The sequence below is a fragment of the Peromyscus californicus genome, unplaced genomic scaffold (genome assembly GCF_007827085.1).
Source record: "Peromyscus californicus insignis strain IS unplaced genomic scaffold, ASM782708v3 Scaffold_4__1_contigs__length_199733344, whole genome shotgun sequence".
Classification (NCBI taxonomy): domain Eukaryota; kingdom Metazoa; phylum Chordata; class Mammalia; order Rodentia; family Cricetidae; genus Peromyscus; species Peromyscus californicus.
In genome coordinates this window covers 5,278,893-5,293,370 of record NW_026294562.1, presented here as the reverse complement: position 1 = coordinate 5,293,370, position 14,478 = coordinate 5,278,893, and the positions used below count along the sequence as shown (strand labels likewise).

The 14,478-nt window shown below is 46.3% G+C and overlaps 1 protein-coding gene and 1 long non-coding RNA gene across 8 annotated transcripts in view; one reads left to right on the top strand and one right to left on the bottom strand.

Moving 5' to 3' along the window:
• Window positions 1-14,478, top strand: part of LOC128125268 (uncharacterized) — a 48,245-nt gene that overhangs the window by 911 nt on the left and 32,856 nt on the right. The gene's annotated exons all lie outside the window — the stretch shown is intronic.
• The window catches only part of Nrap (nebulin related anchoring protein), a 71,544-nt gene that overhangs the window by 24,240 nt on the left and 32,826 nt on the right, over window positions 1-14,478 (bottom strand). For 4 of the 5 annotated variants that reach the window (XM_052762433.1, XM_052762435.1, XM_052762434.1 and 1 more), the window contains 7 exons: window positions 10,617-10,715; window positions 8,988-9,092; window positions 7,845-7,952; window positions 6,597-6,908; window positions 5,188-5,292; window positions 2,135-2,233; window positions 481-585 (listed from right to left, as the gene is read on the bottom strand). In XM_052762433.1, the coding sequence (XP_052618393.1) occupies window positions 481-585; window positions 2,135-2,233; window positions 5,188-5,292; window positions 6,597-6,908; window positions 7,845-7,952; window positions 8,988-9,092; window positions 10,617-10,715 (933 nt within the window). The remainder of the gene's footprint in view (window positions 1-480; window positions 586-2,134; window positions 2,234-5,187; window positions 5,293-6,596; window positions 6,909-7,844; window positions 7,953-8,987; window positions 9,093-10,616; window positions 10,716-14,478) is intronic. The other variant, XM_052762438.1, reaches the window with a different exon arrangement.

The following is a 14,478-nucleotide window of genomic DNA, read 5'->3' as shown; positions in this document are numbered from 1 at the left end:
GAGTCTGATAGACCTAGATCTTACCGAGCAGCAAGCTCAGTGGGTTATGAAGGCATAAGGGTGTGTTTGTACAGCTCACTACACAAGTTAGAGAACAGCCAAATGCCTCAACTGAAGACCAGGAAGGACAGAAGGGTTCTTATAGAAACGACTGAGTGGGAAGAGTTTAAGTCCCCGAATGTGTCCTTGGCACAGCCACCAGCTACACCAAGCTTTCCTGAGGTGCTTCCGCATTTCAGCTCCTATCTACAAAGGACCTGGCAGGAAGGCGGGTGCTTCTGTCTCTGTCTTCTCAGTGAGCTTGGGTCTTGCACAGGACTAGCTATATCATTCACAGGGCCCAGTGCAAACACAAGTGTGGATTCCCTTGTTCAGAGAAGCCATAAATGTCAACACAGTGACAGTGCAGGGCACCATGCATGCCCATGAGGGCACCCCACCCTCCTGTCTCTGAACCCAGTATCCCTCCAGAAGTTTCACCTCACTGATGTTCATGGCGTTCAGCTTGGCCAGCAGGACTTCAGGCAAGTCCACAGTCGGCGTGTAGTGGTGCTTTATGTTTTCTCCTTGCTCCCTATACAACCTCTGTGGGTCAAGAGAGGACTTTGCATTACACCCTGAGCCTCCCCTATGCAGCCAGCAGCCACGATGTATTCCAGGATACAGAGGGCCTGCAGCTGCTGAATCATTGTAGAGACCTGATCACGGCACCCTGCCTCCACCCAGATCTCTAACGGCTGGCACAGTGACACTCATGTCACTCTCTGCTCGACTTTCCAACCTCAGAGCATGACGGATGGAAACTTTCCCGCCACCAATGCTACACTCTTAAGCACCGCTGAGACAAGCATCAACTGGGGAAAATGAGTTCTGGCCACTCTTGACTCACATGACTAGTCACCTCGAGCTATGCAATAGGGACTAGGGACCCAGAAGGTGCACTGACAATGACCATTCTGCAGGGAGGCTTCCAAGCCCACCTCTATCTTCTTCCCTTCCCCACATCTGGGGTCCCTGACCTAATCAATATCCCTCCAGTAAGTTCAGGTTTCCTTTCCCAGAACTTGGAGTGAGCTTTGGGCAGCCTACGAGTTTGCTAGATGGCATACAGAGTTAGCAAACCACCTAAGAAAATTTCTAAATCGTGTTTTTCCATCCCAGCACCCATCAGACATGCCCAAGGTTCTACATATCACAGCAGCGCCCCCTAGAGTTGGTTAGGGTGAGGACACAGCAAGTGTTTTTCTTCTTCAAGAAATGCAATGAGATTCTAATGAGCAGGTAAACAGGAAATCAATTCCAAAACCAAAGTACAGGACTCATGCCACCTCACAGCCTGAAGAGCACCCAGGCAGGCCCTTTGGGGGGTGCCTATAGAAAGACACAACCTGAATTTCCTATAAAGCCGTAGAGGGAATTTTGAAAGTTGGATCCCCAAGGTTTGTAAATATTTTTGTGTGTCAGAAGTTGGATATTTTAAGATATTTCAAAGCCAAGTCTGTCTTACACACAGATCTGCAGACTTTGCTCAGTAATAGCAGCCAATTAACTCCTGTGTTTAGGGGAGTCTTTTTAAGACCTCAGTGTTCCATTCAGTCACTAGTGAACTGAGCATGGGTCAAATCTTGGTTTCCTGAAATATGTAGAATATGGGAAGTAGCTTGAAGTCAGGCTAATATCCACAATCAGACTCAAATCATTTTTTTAAAAGCTTGGGAAAATGAGAACACAATGTCAATCCCTGCCCTCAGATCCCAAAGAGCCCCAAGCACGGCCTCCTCATTCCAATTAGACAGAATTTTACTCAAAGTTCTAACTCTGAAAACAACATTTGGAACAAAAGGAAAAGGGGAAAAAGGCCCTGTGGCCACAAATCTGCAAGCTATGCAAATGCAAGGAAGGAGGCATCGGGGGCAGTGGGGTGCAGAGCCCCACTTGGCACGCTGAGTCCAGGAACGCCCCATTTGCATCCTAATGAGGAAGCAACCCTGCCGAGGGGAGCTTCATAAAAGACAAGGGGACCCTTCATCCTCAGGACGACAGAAGGAGCAGGCCTGAGATCCCCTCTGCTTCAATCACACCGCTGAAAGAGAGCCCACTCTCGGAGTCATAATGTATATACATTATCACTTACATCCACTGCTTGGGTATAACTAATCCTGGCCTGGACCATCTCCGGAGTGTCTTTAATACTGGTAAACTTCAAAGCATCTGGATGCTGACGGTACTTCTTCTGTTGAGCAGGAAAAGATCAAAGCCGTGAATTTTGTGCTGCTCTTTCATGCCATTTGAAAGAGAAAATCACAGGTTGCTTGAGATTAGAGGTGAATTTGTGAACATAATTATTATTCGGCTTCCTCCATCTTTATATCCTAGGTACCTTCAGGTTAATATTTGTTTCAATTTAAGAATAACCTCATGTCAATTAACATTAAAGTATTTCTACCCAGTGCAAAGACAACATCTCAAAATTAGATTACACCAGTAAAATACTGTAGGGTACACACTTCCAAAGTCATTCTTTCTAGAGGCTTCAAATGCTGTGTTGCAGTTGTTTACATATCTTAGTTTGGCAAGAAAGTGCCTTTCCCACTACATTTATTGATTGAAGCTTTCTGTTTCCTCCCCCAAAGGACTTGGCAGGCATTATCACAGCCAAAACCGCATTTAACATGCAGGGTGTAGCCACTTTAGAACAAGGTTCCTTTAACATGCGTGGTAATTCTCAAAGATATTACAATAAGGAAAAGTAAACCGTCATCATCATCGAAAAGAGCTGTCAGAGCATTTGGAAAACATGGAAGATATGTATTAAACAAAACACAAAGCAACAGAAAACGTAAATGCTGTCAAAAATCTAGATGGCTCATTTTGGAGAACTTTGGATAACACAATTAAGTTCATTCCCTTTTCTTTTAATCAATTTTTCAGAGCCTGAAATATTATAATTTTAATGATATAGTGGGGTTTATTTTTCCCCAAATCATGTTATTTTCTAGACACCTGCCCATTTGTCTGCTTGGCTTTGTACATGCTGCTCTATGTTGCACACGGTTAACTCTGGTCAGCCACCTGTGTTCTGCAAATGACATCTCACTGTAACACAGTCACGTGCATTCGCTGACATATTGTCTATAATCATCTTCAGCTAGTTGTGACAGAGACTATGTAATCTGCAAAGTTGGGGCTTCACAGAATAGTTTTAATGACTCCTGCTCCACACCACAGGGGTGCATGTGCCTCTGTGTGTGTGTGTGTGTGTGTGTGTGTGTGTATGTCTTTGTCTATGTGTGAATGCATGTATACATGTATGTGTGTAAATGCATGTATACATGTGTATGCATGTGTGAATTCATTTACACATGTGTAAATGCATGCATGTGCATATATACATGAGTGCATGTATACATGTATATATACGTGTGTGTATGAGTGAATGCATGTATACATGTGTATATGTATGTGTGAGCATGTCCATATGCATTTGTGCCTCTTTCCACAGTGTCTGGTATTCTCTCTGAAAGTTAATTAGCCCAATTTGACAGGAACCTAGAAACATCAAATAGTTGGGGAAAGTTGTTAAAAAATATCTCACCTAATACACAGTTTGAAGACTGGTCTGAAGAAAGATGTTAAGAAAACAAACGAATTTCTTGAGAAAGTTTGTAAAATGGGGAAAGTGGTGTGGCAAAGTTCTATCACTGTGGGGCAAATGATTCCCTCTGCAGTTCTTTGGTGCCAGACTTAGACGCAGAAAGGAACCATCTGGAAGTTTACACTGCACATGGAGCAGTCTGTAGGGAATGAAGATCCTCCTTTATGAAAGGGCTCGATGCTGTGGGACGGTTAATCCTCGAACCTAAGCGTTTGCTCCCATAGTTTTTCATGTTCGAGCTCCTGAGAGGGCCTTTCTCTAACTAAACACAGGGCAACATTGACCATGCTGAGGTCTCAGGTTCTTTGAGTCTTAAGTGTTGAGTAAGGTCTCTGAAAATTGGGTCAGTGGGAACAAGGCAAGTTTTGCAGTTTCCTCTAACATGTAAGGTGACTAGAATACAATCCCTTGGGAGACTGCAACACTGGGCAAGGGCGTTGCAAAGCCAACGTGGCTGCAAAGCCAACGTGGCTGCAAAGCCAACGTGGCTGCAGTCATTCTGCATTGACTATGTATCAATAAGAATCTCTCTTTAAACATCATCCCAGGAGCCTCACGGTCAAAACTAAAGTCTTCCAGGGTTATGCACACTAAGGGCTCCTTCCTGGCCAGAAAGTTCCAGAAAGACCAGTCTACCTAAAGCCCATGAAATGCTCACTTGCTTCCGGACACAGTCCTTCCCAACAGGCATAGTGAGGGGCAATTTGGAGAGTTTGATGGTGCTGGTCCTCTGACAAGCTGGAGCCTCCAGCCACAGCTCTGAGAGGTGCTCTGTGCAGCAGCAATTCTGCCCCCCAGAGGGCATCTGCCAATGTCTGCAGCCTCTCAGGTCGCCACCTCTGGCAGAGAGTGATTCTGACATCTAGAGGCCAGAGAGATGCTCCTGAGCATCCTCTAAGATGGAGCATACCATCAGAAAGACAACATGTTAATGGCAGGCATTGAGGCAGACCCTTGCCCTGCCCTCACAGTCTTTAAAACTGCCACTCAGTGCGGCTGCCCAGGGACGCGGGTGGAAGGCTCTTCTCATAAACAGAACTGCCTTGAGGACACTGACAAATGTGAGATTTAAAAACAGCAGAAGGGATACGTCCCTCCCACAAGAAAGAACCAACTATGTCACTGTGTCGGACAGCGTTGTGAATATTCACAACCGTTTTCACTGTGGCAACAGAGGGGAAGCGTGTGTGTGGTTATGAAAGGGCTGTCCGGGTGCCACCGACGTGTCTTTTCATCACCTCTCCGGTGCCGCCTCGTTAAAGAGGTAAGGGGTGGGCAGCAATTGAGCTCTGTTTGGTTGTCATTATTACACATAATATCACTTGTCACCCACTTGGTTTTCGCTGGGACTCCATGGCCCCTACTGGGGTATGTTTGGTACGTGGCTTTTCTCTAATTACCAGCCCTCGTCCCGGTTTGGAGGCCTTTCATGTGGCTCTGCCTTTTGAGTGGAAATTAGTTTAATTTTATACAGAAATGCCGCACGCCTAATGCAGCCAAGCCCCATCACACACACTGTCAGGAAATCTCACCTCGCTAATGAGTTCCCCTGCCTTCTTCGCCTGCTCCACATTTAATGACCCGGTGGCGACCCAGCCTGTGCCTTTCATCCACTTCACATCTGCCCTGTATTGGTTCTGACAAAGGAGAAAGAGAGAGAGAAAGGCAGGGCCACTGTCACTGCGCAGACGTTTAAAGGGCTGTTAACAGTTCCCAATGTGCCCTCGGTGCCAGCTGAGTCAAATTAAATGTCACTTTGTCTTACCTGTTTCTGAAGAGCCGTGGGTGAGGCCCCCAAATCTACAAAGCAGTCCCCCCTTTAATCAGAGGTCTCCCTGTAGACGGTGGCTTTGGGCCCTACCCAACACTACTTGGGGCACACGGAAGGTGCTTAGTCAACCTGGGCCCTCATTAGGGACGCATGTCTCCCCTCCAGACAAAAGCATCCTCCCCGTCTGCTGTACCAGTTTTCCTGTTTAGAATGGCACACAGGGGTGAAGACAGTGGCTGCCTAAACAGAACCCAAGTAGGAGAGAGAGACTCTCATAAAACCTGGGTCTTCCCACGGTGCCAACTCCTTCCTCCCGTCCCCATGGGGCATGGAGGAGAGTTCTCATCTCTTCACTAGCTAGGAATGAGTAGTTTTAATGAAATTATTTAAACGGAAACTTTTCTCTAAAACCATCCTATCATCTCTCTCTGTCTCTGTCCCTCTCTCTCTCACACACACACAGAGAGAGAGAGAGAGAGAGAGAGAGAGAGAGAGAGAGAGAGAGAGAGAGAGAGAGAGAGAGAGAGAGAGAAAGCTGTGTGTAGCAGCCTGGCTATAGCTGACCCACTCACACATATTTTTTTTCCAAGAATCACCCAAATCCAGAGAGAAAGCAGCACCAGGACAGGGGTACAAGGAGGAGGGCGAGGGGCCGTTGAAGATCCACAAGCTGGTCATTCAAAGAATGGGAGCCATTAGAGCTGGGATGAGATGTCAGTGACACTCTCATAGTTGACCATATGTGGGGATGACACCAAAGTATTCAACTCCAGCATCAAAGAGAAACCTAAAACATATGTCAATCAGAATTCCAAAAAAAGGAGCTCTGTCTCTCCGGCTATTGGTACACAACTTCAAGTCAGCATAGGATGAGCAGTTAACCAGGAGGAAGTAAGAGCATTTCCCCTGAGGGATCCATAAATATTTACCCCAGAAGCATGAATTGTTACCCCAAAGGATCTGGTGAAACAAAGATTTCAAAAGCAACAACAAAACCCAGCATACACACACACACACACACACACACACACTGTATGCATACACACACACACACTGCAGGCACACACTGTAAACACACACTGTACAAACACACACAGTGTACACACACGCACACACACTGCACGCACACGCGTGCACATGAGTGCATGTATACACAGGCTCAGAACTTACATCACTCTGCAGGCCATAGGCCTTCTTGGCCCACTCCACCTTCATGTCTGTGGGCAGAGCTGTGAAGTAGTGTGACGCTGTCCTGTAGCCTACGTCTGTGGCTAAGTGCTGTGCCTGGCGGGCATGGGCAAGGTGGAGCATGTCGAGGGAGGCATGATACTGAGACTTGGCATCCTCAAAGCCCTTCTTGTATTCCAGCTCACTCTGTAGCTTAGACATCTTCAGAGAGTGGCTCATCTGTGAGTCTCCCTGTGCACTCTGTGCTCCGATGAGTTTCCCTCTGGACCGTTCGTAATCCTCCTTGTACTTCACCTAAATGTAAACCACACAGCAGGAACATGGGTCAGTCTCCTCCAGATGCCGGGAGGCTTCTAACCGTGGGCATGAGGGTTAACACAAAGCCATCTGATAGAGTCCTATTCGACAACTGATGCACTTCCTCTAATCAAACCGATAAATGAAATATCACACTGATGCTAAATGCCACAACAGGCCGACACCACATGTCTGTGAGACCTCCTCTTTTCTCTCTCCGCTTGAGGCTTCATGCTCCTGATTTCTTCTTAATTTTTTGTATGTTTTAAGACTTACTTATTTTTATTTTATGTTTATGGCTGTTTTGCCTGCATAGACATTTATGCATCACAAGCATGCAGAGCTCCCAGAGGCCAGAAGAAGGCATCTGGTCCTCAGAAACTAGAATTACAGATAGTGTGATGGATATAGGAATTGAATCCAGGTCCTCTGGAAGAGCAGCAAGTACTCTTAACTGCAAAGCCATGTCCCCAGCCCTGTTTTAAAATCACCTCTGTGTGTGTGTGTGTGTGTGTGTGTGTGTGTGTGTGTGTGTGTGTGTGTGATGCTGCTTTGGTTTATTTTTTATTTTTCTAAACTTTATTATAAAAATAACTTGCAATTAAGTAAAAATGCCACACACCAAAACATCCAGATCCAAAGCCTATACAGCTCAATGTACTCCTATACAGTTAAAACAGGCATTTGGAATAGAAGCTGTGGAGCTGTGTATTAAACTTTACGTTTTCAGTACCAAATATATTTTATTCACATATCCATTGCTGAAACAAACAAACAACTCTATAGCAGAATTAAAACTAGAAAAACAATTAGCTTTGTATCTTATTTCATAATTCTTGTCTATTACCTTTACTCAGTCCATTTTTATATTCTTTTTTAAGGTTTAGTGTGAGTATGTATATGCCTGTGTATGTGTGTGACTGAGGGACTCACCTCACTGGCCAGGTCTCTCCTAGCTTTGGCCATCAGGAATGTCAAGGAGTCGAGTCTCAGCTCAAACCCTTTTGCCTTCTGCCTTTCCCAGCTGCTCTTGTACAGTGTCTGGGGAGATGCAGGAAAGCAGTGCTTATCCTAGTGAGACGGTTCCTCTAGACTCTGAAAACCCTTCTAAAAAGCACCAGTAATGGCATCCTTCCCTAGCCTGAGAACCCGCCGGCCTTTGTCCTGCCTGCAGGCCTTTAGCACATAGCACTTCCATTGGAAGAAGCGAGGATTAAACCTCAGAAAACCTCACAAACAGAAGTTTCACAAACATCTCAGATGCAGCAACATTCCACGGCACAGCATTGGAAGGTCTGTTCTCTGGGTCTAGGACTCAGCCACAGGCTCAGCAGGACTCTCTCCCGCACTGCCAGCCTCCAGCCTCCAGCCTCCAGCCCCTGGGGCCTTTGTCCCTCCCATGCCGATCCCCTGCCTCCAGATTTTAAGGTCCTTCTTCTGGAAGGCCTGCCTTCCTTTCAGGAAGGGAATCAGTTCAGCCTCTGCCCCTCCTTCTGTTTCTCCTTCCTGCCTAGTCCCAGGTCAGGACTACAGGGACCTGGGAACATTGTGTATAGAGAGCCAAGAATAGGCACAGAGGGACAGGAGGATCAAGCACGGACACTGTCACATCAGGGAGCCATGACCGTGCACACTTCTGAAGAACATCATGCGTACACACTTGTTGAAGTCTCACGGCCACCCTGCAAGCAAGGCTGGGATTAGCCTCACTTCATAATGGACGTCCAAGAGTGAAGATTTGGTCTACGGTTACACACCCCGTAAGTGGTGACACTAAGGACCAAGGTTTGCAATCAACAGCTGGGTGTCCCTCTGCCACCCCTCAATGCCAACTCTTAGAATAACCACTCTCCCACCCACCAGGACCTATTCAGTAACTTAAGACCCCTGCCAGCCATTGCTAGGACGGTCATATTCCTCTTCCCCAAAGTGTTGCTCAGGAACCAGATCTGCTGGAATGGCCAGATATACTATAGTTGAACCAGACGCTACCAATGTGGCTGGTAGTTTGATGACCAGGTGACTATAGAGACACAGGAGAGCACAGCCCACGTCTGCGCACTCCTCCTGTGGTACCTCACTGAGTTGAGCAGCATTGGCCCGGGCTTGCAAGAAGAAAGGCTCATCTTTGCTGATGGTGTACTGATGGACAGACTGCTCATTGCCGGCTTTGTAAGCTACCTGATGAGAGAGAGCAGAGTTGGGGAGGAGAAATGTGGGTCACCCACCACAACTGGAGCCACTTAGATGGAATCAAGGACATTGAGGTAAATACAGTAAGTCAGGCACAGACAAAGACCACATGATGTCACTCATCTGTGGAGACTCACAAAAGTAGCAAATAAAGGCAAGAAGGGGGACAGGGGTTAGGAAGAATAGAGAGGGGTGCATGATGGGTACAAAAATACAACTGTTGGGAAGTAGTTCTGTTATATAGCACATATATGTACACATATATATGTATACACACATATGTAGACCACCCATGGTCCACAGCAATTAATTTTGCACTCTTAAGAGAAATACCAAGAACATGAAAGGTTCCCAGCCCATAGAAATCACATAGAAATGCTAATTACCCTGATGTGATCACTATACATTGCATTTGTGTATCAGATTATAATATCGTACCTCATAGTAGAAATAGTATAAGTCAGTTAAAGGAAATGCATGCTTATACCTTAATTCTAGCACTAGGGAAGCTGAAACAGGGGATTGCTGAGGGTTCGAGGCCAGCCTGGGCTGTAGAATAAGATCCCCATCTCAAAAAACAAAAACATATAGAAAACCAAATGCATAAAACCAGGACAGACATTAAGAGACAACACAGGAAAAAAAATGTTTAGGGGCAGAGATCAACATAAACATCCTCCAGGTATTCTGTTTCCACATCTTATCCTAGAATCACCATTGGCCTCCCAAATCTTTTACCATCTACATTCGCCTGTGAACATCAAAGATTACACCCCTACCCAGAGGACTCCAAAGTAGGCTGGGCAGGAAGCACATTCCCTCTCCATGATCAACCTTCCTGCGCTGGGAGGAACTGAGCCCAGGAAGTGGGCAGGGACCAGGCCAGCTTCTCCGCGGAAACAGACCTCAATTCCTCTCCTCCTTCCCCTTCCCTCAGGCTGTGTTTGTAAGCAATGGCTTCCCCTGCCTCTGACAGCCCTTCTGGTGTGTATGTGGGGGGGGGGGGGGTTGAGGGATGTAGCATCTGCTGGGCCCATGGGAAGGAAGGCTAGGAAGACCAGACCGTGGCTATCAGTGGAGTGGCTCTGGACTGGACAGCAGTCTGCACACCATACAAATGGCACCTCGAGCTGTGACTCCCTCATTTGAACTCAACTGACACACAGCCAAAAGCAAATCCTCCCCCAACATAATTCTCTGTTAATCCAGAATTATAGTCTTGGATAAAGGACAGAATAAAGAGAAACCAGAAAGGAGGCATTAAGAAATACAGGCAGCAAGAGAGGTCGCATATCAGTCTATCTTGGTGACAGTCAGAGAAGCAGGGTGTGTGTAACAGGGAGGCTAGTGATGAGTCTGCAGATGTAGGCCTGAGGCACGCCAGGTCCAGCCTCCTGAGGGAGGATCTCTGACTCCTGAGCCATGCCTGTGCTGCATTTGCTGTTGTCCCCAGAGATCCCAGGCCCATGACACAGCAAACTGGTGGCATCCAGAGGGCAACCCGGGACTCACCCCACTCTGCAGCTCCTGACTCTTCTTAGCATGCTCCATCTGGGAGCTGTCAGCCACACTGGTGAACTTCAGCTCATCAACCCTCTGCCGGTAGTTTTTCTAGTTCCAAAGAAAAAGTACCCCCGTAGCGTTAGGACAGGGTTGCCCCCTTCCACGATATACACATGCACACATGCTTTTGTACTTTTTATGGCTTGAGCATTTCCTTGCGGGGAGAGGCATTCTTGCAGGTCCTAAAACAGAGCCTCACAGCCTATTGTGGTGAAGTTGTCTTTTCTCGTGTGTGTGTGTGTGTGTGTGTGTGTGTGTGTGTGTGTGTGTGTATCTATAAAAGAGTGTACATATATGTGTGAGTGTATATGCATGTAGAGGTCAGAGGTCAATCTTGGGTGTCTTCCTCCATCTCTCTCCACCATACTCTTTGAGGCAGGGTCTCTCACTGAACCTGGAGCTTTCCTACACTACACTGGCAGGCCAGGAAGCCTCGGGTCTCCTCCTGCCTCTGCTTCACATGAGTCTGCTTTTGTTGTGGTGACGGATGAGAACTTTGGTGCATCTCAGCAAACCCTGCATTGCACTGTGTATAGTGGGGTGTTTCCATCTCCCAAATCAAGGTCTGTCATTAGAGGGGGAAGTGGAGCAAACGTGGTTAAAACTATACAGGCAGGTTCAAATCTCACCTCCACCCTTTTCCAGTTCCCTCACTTGGCATACCACTTAACAGACCCAAGACCCTCTTCCTCCAGTGGCACAGTGATAAAGGAAGCTCTGTCACCCTGAGGTGGAGCAGATGTTTCAATGCCATCCTTTCCATGTGACCCAAGCGCGTGGCATACAAGGCTGGGGCCTCTCCAGGACAGCTGCCCATGATGTCCCCATGACTATCCAAGGAACTAATGAAAGAGGAGCACCAAAGCCACAGGTGGAAGGTCAGAGGTCATATGCCATTCTGTCTCTCTGAGGTCTGTCTTTGTTCCACAGCCAGTAACTAATTGGCAAACTTTCAAATGTGCTAATTCTGTCTCCCCACAGGGACTTCTTGTCTTTCCTGAGGATTGTTTCTTCTGCCTTTTCCACTGGAGTTGCCAAAACAGATGAGAAAGGCAGCCTCTGTGGATGGCTTGTTGGAGCAACAGTGTAGGGAGCTCACAAGCTGGTGCCCCAGAACTTCTAGTGCCATCAGCAGAAGCAGCATTTTGAGGACCAAACAGTGATGGGAATATTGGACACCTCAAATTCCCTTCTTTTTTTTTTTTTTTTTTTTTTTTTTTTTGGTTTTTCGAGAGAGGGTTTCTCTGTGTAGCTTTGCACCATTCCTGGGACTCACTTGGTAGCCCAGGCTGGCCTCGAACTCACAGAGATCCGCCTGGCTCTGCCTCCCGAGTGCTGGGATTAAAGGCGTGCGCCACCACCACCCGGCCAAATTCCCTTCTTTCAAGAGGAAAACACAGATGTAAGAGAAGGCTTACTACAAGCATTAGAGTCTAGTTCAGAAGAAATCATATACCACCTCCCCCAACTCAGGCGAGATGCTTAATCTTCATTTCAACCTGCTGAGATGTAGAATTGGAATGTAGCATAGATAGCCTCTGGGTGTGCTATTAAGGGTATTTCTAGATGGGTCCAACTGGAGTGGGAAGGTACACCCTGAGTATAGATGGTATCATCCTAGGAACTAAGGATCCAGACATCATCATCATCATCATCACCATCATCATCAGAATAATAAAAGAACTGAGTATCAGCATCCATCTCTTTGTACTTCCTGACTGTGGGTGTCATGTGATCAGCTGCCTCCTGCCCCAGCCACCATGCCTTCCCCACCATGACAGACTGGACCATCAAACCCTAAGCTAAAATAAACCCTTCTTGTCTTAAAAAAAAAAATTCTGGAGACAATATTCCAAGAGACTGTTGACTTTCCTCCCTAGTTCCTGTGTTGGATGGGAAAGCTCACTTGCCATGTAACTGAGGGAAGTCACATGACTCTTCAGTCTCTGGAAATTCCCAGTCACCATAGTGCAGGCCCCAGTGAAATCCTAAGGACTTACTTTGGAGCTAAGAGTGCATTCTACTATTATAGCACACCAAAAAAACAGTAAAAGAGATTTAAAAAAAAAACTGCCTCTCAAAAGTTTAAAACGCAGTAGCCACCACAGGAAGTGAGGCAGTCACCCATATCTCTGAGGCTGAAAGGACAACTTCCTGGACCCTCCTCACACTGCACCCTGATCCAAGATGGTGTCCTTCTTGTTCTACCTAGATCTCAGTAGGTCTCCAAGGAGGGAGGTATGAGAGCCTCAGGTGATGTTCTGTTCTTTTCCTATCTACATATTTTAAGATCAAATATATCTTTGAGAGTAAGTAAGGTAGAAAAATGAGAATAAATAACAAAGCATGTGTTTGGGGATGAGATATTACCAAGGAGTCACTGAGTCACATGAAAAGTACTGAGTACTGAGGTCTAAGTAGCTCTGCTTGTGAGTGGAAAAAGTGACATAAGTTTATTTCCCCTGTATAAGATGGGACGATAGGAAAGATAACAGGGTCACCGCAGGATCATAGAGGACAGTAGTGACCAATTCATTGCACCGTGAACAACACACTCAAAGTGATCAATCAGCCTCACCAGGGACTGAATTATTGCATCTATAAACAGTGGCTTTTTTTTTTTTTTTAATCTCTTTGCAATGTGCCGACTCAGCCTTCCTGGCCCAGAAGCAAGAATCCCCTTGAAGATCCCAAACAAAGTTCCTGGCATAGTCACACTTCCACATGAAACGTCCTTCTAAAGTCCCTCTCTGCTTGCTGCCAAAGCAGCTCCCCAAGTCATAAACAAATGCACAGGCTTAGACCACGTGCCTGGACGTATCTCTACTCAGCCTTCTCATTTTCACATGAGAAGAGGGTCCACAGGTGTAGTGACTCCGCCCAAGTCTCCAGAGAGTGTGGCAGACATCTACTACAAATGCCAGACTCTGAGTCCCATGTTATTTCTGTCAGAAAGGTTGATTTCTTGGGATGAGAAGGTTTTTTTTTCAGATTTCAGGGGACTTTTCTCCCCATTGGTTGGTTTGCGGGGAATATTTGTATATAATGAGATATTTTGGGGATAAGACTCCAATTTAGACTCATTTATGTTGCATATATACCTCATGATAGCTATAACCTCAAGGCAATTTCATGCAATAGTTTCAATAATTTAATGTATGATACAAAATGTCATGATGTGACTTTGTGATTTCCTGTTCAAATTGTTGGGAATTTTGGAGCATTTTGAGTTTTTCAGGTTTTCGATTGCTCTATCTGTATACTATGCTACCCTTTCTACACTAAATTCTCTGAATAAGACTACTTGTAGGGTGGTGGTAGTGCACACCTTTAATCCCAGCACTCAGGAGGCAGAGGCAGTCAGACCTCTGAGTTCGATGCCAGCCTGATCTACAGAGCCAATTCCAAGACAGCCAGGGCTACACAGAGAAACCTTGTCTCTAAAAACCATTTTAAAAAGACTGCTTCTTAAAATAAATTGTTAAGCTTCTTAAAAATACCTCCCCAGAGCTGGGCATGGTGACACAATTCTGTAATCCCAGCACCCAGGAAGCAGAAACAGGAGGATTTGGAGTTCAGGGCCTGCTTGGGCTATATAGGAAGATCTTGTGTCAAGAAAACAAAAATCAAAACCAAAACAAACCAAAAAGCTTCCTACAGGAAGTTTAAGGGGGTGGGGAGTTAGTTCAGGGGACATTTCAGGTACAGACATGAAGACGTGTCTTCCCTTTGATTCACATTCGGAATAAAGCCCTGGAGGTTCAAGAGGGCACTGGAGGGAAGCAGCACTCTGTGACTCGGGAGTTGAGAA